The sequence below is a fragment of the Biomphalaria glabrata genome, chromosome 2 (assembly GCF_947242115.1).
Source record: "Biomphalaria glabrata chromosome 2, xgBioGlab47.1, whole genome shotgun sequence".
In the NCBI taxonomy this organism is placed as follows: domain Eukaryota; kingdom Metazoa; phylum Mollusca; class Gastropoda; family Planorbidae; genus Biomphalaria; species Biomphalaria glabrata.
In genome coordinates, this window is record NC_074712.1 from 59,204,133 (window position 1) to 59,213,629 (window position 9,497).

The 9,497-nt window shown below is 31.7% G+C and overlaps 1 protein-coding gene across 1 annotated transcript; it reads right to left on the reverse strand.

Moving 5' to 3' along the window:
- Positions 1-521: 521 nt before the first annotated feature.
- Positions 522-8,136, reverse strand: LOC106074104 (ubiquitin-like protein ATG12). Its single transcript, XM_013234826.2, has 4 exons — positions 7,978-8,136; positions 4,353-4,489; positions 2,484-2,546; positions 522-2,350 (listed from the first exon to the last, which is right to left on the reverse strand). Exons 1-4 carry the CDS (start codon positions 8,099-8,101, stop codon positions 2,291-2,293), a joined length of 384 nt encoding a protein of 127 aa, XP_013090280.1. The 5' UTR covers positions 8,102-8,136; the 3' UTR covers positions 522-2,290.
- Positions 8,137-9,497: the final 1,361 nt, after the last annotated feature.

Below are 9,497 nucleotides of genomic sequence, written 5' to 3' on the forward strand. Positions count from 1 at the left end.
ATCTGTTCAGTTATGGAAACATGCATAATTCATTCAGAACATCTGTTCAGTTATGGAAACATGCATAATTCATTCAGAACATCTGTTCAGTTATGGAAACATGCATAATTCATTCAGAACATCTGTTCAGTTATGGAAACATGCATAATTCATTCAGAACATCTGTTCAGTTATGGAAACATGCATAATTCATTCAGAACATCTGTTCAGTTATGGAAACATGCATAATTCATTCAGAACATCTGTTCAGTTACAGAAACATGCATAATTCATTCAGAACATCTGTTCAGTTATGGAAACATGCATAATTCATTCAGAACATCTGTTCAGTTACAGAAACATGCATAATTCATTCAGAACATCTGTTCAGTTACAGAAACATGCTTACTGCATGGTCTTTCCACATAGTTTTGTTTCTGTAGCTCATTTGAAGCTGAAGTGAAATCTGACACATTATGAAAGGCTACAAGAACATGAACCATTAAAAAAATCATTAATAAAAACTAACAACAACATTGTAATAGTTCAAAAATGACCATAAATGTATTGCCTTGACAAGGACATGCCCTGTCTATAAAGTACAAATAAAAACTGTTTTTTAATCAATACATTAAAAAAAACATCTAGAATAAGCCAAACATTATCATTAAATGCAATAAAATGTGACTATGACAGAAGTAAACATTCACACTTAAACAGTATATACAATATATGGTTATAATATGTTCCGGGTCTTCCTTCCATCCTCTATTAGATAAGGAAAACAAAATTCCTTGATAACTACTTACAACATTTATCTGAACTTCTCAATAACAAATGTTTACCTATTTCATACATAATAGTCATTTCTATTTTGACTCGAATGTAATTTCATATTATTTATGTTGAATCATTGAAAAGTATGTCTTTTAAGAAAGAAAACATACAGAGCAAATGTAAAGGGCAGACATCCAAGATATGTTGTAGAATGCTGGCTGTGCTGTAGCCGAGAAGCAGGAGTTGGGCTCATACAATTTTATTAAACCAATCAAAGTGGTCCCACACAATTTCATTCAACGAGGTCTAACTAAAATGAACCTTTTAAAAAATAAGCTAAATGGTAACTCCCATAGAAATGAAATCTAGCTAGTTACAGTAGACCATTGAAATAACAAAGCATATGTTAAACTCTTGGGATTAGATAAAGAGAAGACAAGGTCCTTTTTTTTCTTTTTTCCACTAATAACTGTCACATTAAAAAAAAAGCATTATACATTAGCTACCAATACAATTTTAGTTCATTTGCGGCCATGTGCTAAAAGAAATATAGATATGAACTTCTCATTGTGAAGTATACTTTGGTTAATTGCCAGCTTGTAGGCCTAACCATCAGGTAATCAAGAAGTACATAATATCACTAGTACCTATCCCTCATCATTCAAGTAACTAAAATATAAAATAAATATCTAAAATGTACAGAATGGGTACGTTACTTCGTTTGTAAAAATGTTTTTTTTTACATGTTTCAGGTGTTCCATCAGATTTGAAGAAATTTTCATCCTAGTCCAAACCTCCCACAAGAATACAGGGGATGGTAGCGGGCAGGGTATGAAACCGGCACTATTGAGATCATCCGAATGACAGTCCAGTGCGCATACCACACAACCAGATAGCCATCTAGATTATCTAATCTTTTAAAATTATTAGAAATTTTCTAGATGTTAAAAACGTCTGTCAGAAATCAGCTTTTGCAGGCCTAAATCTACATATATATACTTTAACCGTGTAGGTTGCTCTTATCCTACTAGCCTATTAGAAGTTTCAATTTGTTAACTATATGGCTTCAACTGTATTTTAATTTCTAGTATCAACTGTTAATTGACAATTTGCTGTAAAGTGCTCATACAGTGTAATTGCTTTAATTTTCCAATCTTAAAATTCTATTGGACCATGAAGCGTGAATATGAAATAGTTCAAGAGGTTCATTGTAACTTCAGAAAAACTACAATTATAAAATTAAATGAAATAAATTACAATTCGCCAGTTTTCAATAACATACCACAAAAACAAATATAAATATAAAGCATGAACTCAGTTGTTTTTCTCTCAGAAAATCCAATTAAATCAATTCAATCATTACAGGACTTTATTACATTCAACAGTTACTAGAGCTCAAGGAACAGACATACAAAAGTAACTCTTCAATAATACAATCATTCAAGTGATATAAATGAATAATGAAAAACAGAGCAAAGGAATTCTTTCAAAACAACATTATGAAGACTTCATACCAAACTTCCATGTACTTTTATTATCCCCAGGCTTGCGACTTACAATAATGGAGAACAAGTTTACCATCGCTACCAAAGCACTAAAAGAAAAGAAAAATTAACACATTACTAAAAAATCTCACGTCAGATAATGGTAATAATAGATAGTAAGCTTTCCTTATCATCACAAAGTAAAAGTTAATATATAATTATCCTGAAGAGTAAACTACTTACATCAAATATAGATCCTATGTCTGTATCTGGAGATGGTGCATAAGATTGATTGACATAGAGGAACTGTGGAGATTAATGACATCAGCTTATCAATACCATAAATAAATTTAAGAGAAAAAGATTTAATTTTTCATAAAACTACTGTGACTAAAGATATCAAAGCTTTTAAGCTATTAGCAACTATGTACATTTAAAATAGTCATCATAGCTATATTTGTCTATCTTCCATTCTCTTCCATCTGAACATAATTTAAAAAAAAAAGCGTTGCCTAAAGTGTGACAACTATTGCTCAGAAAAGGGGACAGTTTAAATAGAAACAATTTTTTTTTGTCTTAAGAATGATGAAGCCTTACAAAGGAGGATAACTTCAAAGAGTCGGCTTATAGTTAAATCATAATGATATTTCACAACGAAGTGACAATTCACAGTAGTTATCATTCATGCACATTTAGTCTGTACAACAATATCTTCATTCAGTTGTAAGAGAAACATCTCTTTTGTCTACTGTGGGTTGAGCAGCAAAAATGCTCTTTCAGCAATGTTCCCAGCAATACACATTTTTAAAAATCACATCTCAAGAAGAGCTTAGAGTAACAGGTTTCTTGTCAACAGCTTTAAATCTATGAACACCCCTAAAAGGAGATTATGAAAAACTGAGTCATCTTTCAACTATTTATTACTTTCTGTTTTAACCAGAAGATAGGTGAAAGGCTTTCTGTTTTTGTTTTTTTTTGATGCTTCATAAAAATTTTCTTGCCCTACAAACCTAATTTTTCTGAGTATATAGAGGGTACCATTCTTTATATGATAGTGTAATGTACATCTAAATGACCTGCACATTAAAAAAATTAATAAAATAATTGCAAAATGATACATATTGGATTTTTTTTTTGTAGTATGGACCACTTAAAACAGCAATAAGGACAACTTAAAATAGCAATATGCACCACTTAAAACAGCAATGTGAACCTATTGTGAAGAAGTAAAACAAACATATTGAATGGTAACTGTTTAGTATATTAATTTTCAATTTATACAAAATACAAGCACAATAAATTGTCCTCAGTGTTTACATTAGCTTGAGATAATTGAGTTTCTTAGCAAAACATTTTCCATAAAAAGTAAGATTATTGGGTAGATTATATGAAGGGTCCTAAGCTAATGAATGTTTTTAATCATCTTCTATTGGTGTACTTTGCCTTACAAAAAAATATTAAGTATTTTAACATTAATATATGTTAATAATAATTAAATTTTATATAGTGCTATTCAAACACATTTTAGGCTTAAGGAGATACGATTACATAACATAAACCTTAGATTTAAAATGACTAATCTACATCAGTTTTAAACAGATGAGTCTTAATGTTCTTCTTGAATGTAGTGAAACATGTTGTTTGTCTGAGCTCAATAGAGAGAGAGAGAGTTCCAAACTTTTAGTGTATGCACTGAAAAAGCTCGAAAACATAAACTTTAGACTGAGAAACGAGGCACAACTAGATGTGTTGAGTCTAGGTAAGGCTTCGCTCTAAATGTTTGGTTTTTGGAATTCTAATCATGGATAATATGTAACTGAAGCCAACAAGAGAATAAATTTTTGAAATTTTCACACTTTTGCTGGACAGAGGACATGCCCCCAAATATGAAGACATATCCTTCTTTTGCAGGATGCCTGGTGACCCTAATTCATTAGATACACCCTGATGCCGAACTACAGAAATCAACTACAGTACATTGAACATAGTGCTTTAATTAAAAACATGTTTGAAAACTGATTATAATCTCAAAGTCATATGACTCATTGATCCTAATGTTTCGTAATATAGTGAAATTCTGCATAAGAATTAGTGTTAAGTGTATGAACAAACCAAAGATTCTGATGGTTCCATTTTGATGTATTTTTTTATAAAATCTGAGACCCAGCAAATCCGTTTTGTCCTATCAACTGTCCATTTCTTTTTCTTCATTATAGGAGCATCACCAGCAGGCTTTAGAAGTATATCAACTGAAACAAGACATGCAAGAGAAAAAAATAAGACAAAACACAAACCAACATAGAACTGTAATATATATATATATATATATGCAAGAGAAAAAATATAATATAATATATAAACATAATTTTATATATAATTTTAATTTATGTACATACAGAAACAGATATTTTTTAAATATTTTTTTTTTAGTGTTTTGATATCTAGATTCTTGCCAAATCTAGAGAATCTACTCATTTATATATCTTTAATCTAGTGTCGTATTACTAGATTATAAGTATACATTTAGATCTTTGTAGATTAGAACTAAAGTCAGAGTTAGATCTAATTTAGTAGTAGTCTAAGTCTCTAGCAGTGGCGTCACTAGGGTCGGTGTCACCCGGTGCGGTTAACTCAGGGTGTGTCACCCCCCTTCCCATCAACTTTATCCACTTTCCCTAATAGAAATTCATTTTGTTGAGCTAATACATAAGCTGATTAAATATTTTCATCGATTTTTGCACAAATGTAAAAGTAGTCAATTCTATTTAAAAATCCCATTGCTTATGACATTTTTTTCTATAGTTTTGCATATTTTACAATGCATATTTATTAAAATCACCTTAACGTTTCCTTTGTTAGACTTTTAGATGGAAGTGGTATAACATTACGCCATCTAAAGGGGCAAATGTAAATTTGGGCAAATGTAAATTTGCCGCTACCTTAGTCATCTCTTGGTCTCAGTGAGCGTTTAAAGATCACCTATCGAGGTCTTGGGTGAAACCCCGGCAGCAAGCATTTTTCAGCATTTCTAAGCTTCAGAAACTCATTTTCCTTAAGTCTATCAGGTACTATCTCTACTAGAAAGAACTTTGAAGGTCAAATAAACTTCAATTAAGAAGAGGTGAACGACCATATCTGAAGTGTGAGAGACATTTGAGTTAGTCTTTCTCAAACTTTTACCGTTGTCGCCCCCGCCCTCTAAACTTTTTTTTTTAAGAAATAGTGCTATTTACATAATTTTAAACTGTTTTGTATAACCGAAAAAGTTATTTCTGGAGTGTTAGCATCAGGTTCCCTATCCATCCAGCAATGTGGTCTGTTAAAGCGCCGTTAGCTCCTTCAAGCGTTTTCCTTTGTTCTCAGCTTGTGTCGTCTTCAATATAATGTCATTGTTGAATTATAACGAAGTGGGACGTTCTGATAAAGAAGTATTTTCTTGGAATCTGAGCACACTATTTATACTAGTTTTAAAAAAGTTGCTCAAATTAAGTCTATTAAAGAAGGATTCAGCATTGGCCAATTATACTGGGAATGTTCGAGGTACATGTCTTAAGATCATCTTCATGTTCAGTAAGAAGCCTTGCCGCAAACTTTTTAGGTTTTGTAACACTTGAGAGAATTTTTACCATTCTGACTAGAGAATTGAAACCATTCAAAAAGAATCACGTCAGCAGAGAAGTTTTGAAATGCCTTCTTCAAAAAGTTTTTGTAGACGCCTCACACAAAAACCGTATACATTTAAAAAGATCCTTATTTGTAGATGATACGTAGTCTTTATCTTACAATATTTTAACTTTATAAACATTGATAACGTCATTTCATTGGGTTAATATTCAAAATTTGATTGATAACTACAATGAACAATCAACTTTTTAATTTTACCAGTGTAAAATAATTTGAATTGCTTCACCCTCTCCCCATTTGACTTGACGTCTTGCCCTCATGAGAGAACGTCAGCCCCTCTCCCAAGGGGTGCCCTTAACCACAGCTTGAGGAAAGATGCAGTAGTTTATGCGAGTTTGTAATGGGCTTGTTGTCCTAAGATAATCCTCATGTTTAGAAAGGTGTCCTGTAGCGGGTCTGTTTTGTTCATGCAAAAAACTTAAATATTACAATGGTATTTTAGTCAGAGAAATTGGTTTGTACTGCCGTAAAAAACTGGGTAAGCTCTAAATCACGTTATTGAAGAGGCATTAAAATGTTTTCTTTAAAAGAACCTTTTAAATCGATCTTGCTGCTAACGTACAAAAGTTCTACTTGGACGATAAAATAATATATAATTTTAAATTGTCTTAAAATTTAGTAATAAAGTCTCTTTTGCCTAATTAATACTAAAATATAAAATGACTACAATGCAAATACAAACATGTTTTGTTCTAAAAAAAAACTGCCTTTGCGTCCCCTTTGTTATCACTTAACTTTTTGAACATTTTTACCAAATAAAATAAAATATATACAATAAGGCCTAAGATAAAATATATAGATCTAACTAATACTAATGACATTTAACTTAAACATAATCTCTGTAAACTCTGTATCAGTAACACTAACAGTCAAGACTTGTCTATTGATAATAATTGTGTTTTTTTTTATTTTTTAGTATTGATGAATTATTAATTTAGCCTATAAGTAGACTAGATCTAGAATAATTAATATTATGAATATTATGATAATTATTACATTAGGTCTAATACTTACTAATAATAAGTAGTATTACTAGAATAATAGGCCTACTCACTTTAAAGGGAAACTCTGATGGTTTTTCAAATTTGAGTTATTGACATATTTAAATTCTAAGTAAAAAGTTGTAATAGTAAACATTTTCCATTTTTTATTTAAATGCTTAGAAACATTTATAATTAATAAATTAGACAGTAAAATCTTGACATCTAAAAAAAAACGGGGTTCTTTGATATTTTGTTTTTAGGTTAGGCATACGTCACTTCCCTCAACAATACTGAAAGGGAAACTAGATTTGACCAACCATATCGCTTCATTCTTACAGTAGCTGTTAGGCTTAGTGACGGCCTAGTCAAGCGCTATGGTACAGTTATATATTATTTAGATAGATAGATTTAAAAGCATTAGGACAACCAACTCGAGAAAAAAAGTATTATTTTCATCTAAGCCCCTCCCTGTCCCAAAAAGTAAATAGATCGCAGGTCTGACTAATTCCAACAAACTGGTCAGTGTAAGGCTAGTCGAGACTATGTGTAGTCAGTCATGACAAGACAACCAAGCGATATTGTTTGTTGTGTGTTGAGTGGTCAGGCGAGAAGATATACATATTTCTTTTACGAGAATGTAAACGTTACTGTATGGTTTTCCATTATACAGTAAGTCAATAGATTACATTAATAGGCATGTGTGATGTCACACAGAAACCCGGTGAAAGTCTGACCGTTTTGGATGCGCAAGAAAATTACGTCTGAAGAATATCAATTACTAGATCTAAGTTATTATTGCAAATAACAACAAATAATAATATATTCATTATCTGTAAATGAAAAGACATTATATCAAAAATTGTCAAAACCATCGGAGTTTCCCTTTATAGTCACTAGATTTAGATTGTCACCATGAAATTACCTATTCCTCATTATGACTCTACCTCTACATTATATATTACATTTTCATTTATTAAATTTATTACTTTAACATAACAATATTGAATACGTAAGTAAACCGTAACATAACATTACTTGTCTATTGAACTATTCTAATTTAGTTCTATCACCTTTCAAATTTAATTTCTGTTTCACATCAGGAGAAGATACAGCTTGTGGACTTTCTGGCTTTGTTTCAACCTCCGAAGTTTCAGCTGTAACAGAAGCAGGAGATGTATCTTCTGGTTCTGTCATGTTTGTTTACGCCCTGTATTTTTTTATTGATAGTCTCCCCTGATAAACATATAAAATGTTTTCGCTAGCTTTTAACAGAATAATTAATATATTTTAGATTTTTAATTTGTATCATTTGTTGAAATAAATGAATAAAACTATAGATACCATTTTTAAATGTAAATAGACTAAACTAAATCTATTCTCTTCAATAAACCTAACAAGCTTCAACAGGCTAACATCTTAGTCTGAACGAAAGGTTCTTGTCAGCCTGGAACTTGGTCACTGCTAGGCGATGTGGCTGGTTCTCCTCGTCGGAGCTTTATGTTAAACCATGTTTTCTTTCACTGTCTTCTCTCATTAACCGATGCACCTCAGTGAAGCTATTTTATTTGCAAACTCTGCCGCTCCAGGATTGGCTTGATAAGTCACTCTAGATTTTGCCCTATCTCAAGACGAAACCAAAACCAGTGACTCATCTGGGCGCATCCATTGTTTCCCGGGACAGAAGGAGCCATAAATATAATAATTATTTTCATTCAGTCATTCTTTCCGCACTAAAGTTTCAAATTCTAACATTCATTCATAATGCTTGAGACCCTACCCACAGTCATCCCATGCAGTCCTGCAGTTGGCTTGGGCCTGCGCTTAATAATCTTCATTTCTGAAGGAAATTATACATTTTCGATTTTGTATTAGAGGCTAAGCCCCAGCCTCAGGAACCAAGCAGCAGGCTAACGAGAACCTTTTAAGTTAGTAAAGTTATCTGCACCTATGTCGCCACCTAAGCTCACGTGACCCATGTAGTGCCAGCCCATATTTTATTCCTACTTGTTTTCACAAACAATTTTATATTTTAGGATCAACACAAATTGGAGCCTGAGGCTTCTTCCAAAGACAAAGAACCTCCTTTAAATTGCATCTATCAGTACAACTGGACAACATAAATACATCAGCTTCAGCAAACTAATGAAACATAAATGGTTTCATTCTTTAATACTGAAACAAAGGATGAAAAATCATGACATTAACATATAATAGCAGCACTATTATCATCCCCATTGCCTAGCAGTTCAGAGGTCCAAGGTTCGAGTCCTAATAAGAGCTATGTTTAACCATATTCTTTCACCTTCTCTAAATAACGTTGTACAATAGATTTAAAAACACAGCTATAGAAATTGTTTTCATAACTGGTTATGCCATGTAGGCATAAAATAAACTAGTGCATCAGCAAAATAAAAAAATGAACACCATGTCAGAAATTATAGAATATTTAAATTGAAGCAAGTATATTGTTTTGATGCTTTCTATTTAAAGTTGTTTTTGTGGCATGTTATTGAAAAGTGGCAAATTTTTATTTATTTCATTTCAATTTATAATTGTAGTTTTTCTGAAGTTACAATGAACCTCTTGAATA

Excerpts from the sequence above, each read along its gene's own strand:
- LOC106074104 (XM_013234826.2), bottom strand. The coding sequence starts at position 8,101 with ATGACAGAACCAGAAGATACATCTCCTGCTTCTGTTACAGCTGAAACT. Across the intron at positions 4,490-7,977 it reads ACAGAAATTAAATTTGAAAG|TTGATATACTTCTAAAGCCT; the intron begins GTGATAGAACTA and ends GTCTTGTTTCAG. Across the intron at positions 2,547-4,352 it reads TGGAACCATCAGAATCTTTG|TTCCTCTATGTCAATCAATC; the intron begins GTTTGTTCATAC and ends TAATCTCCACAG.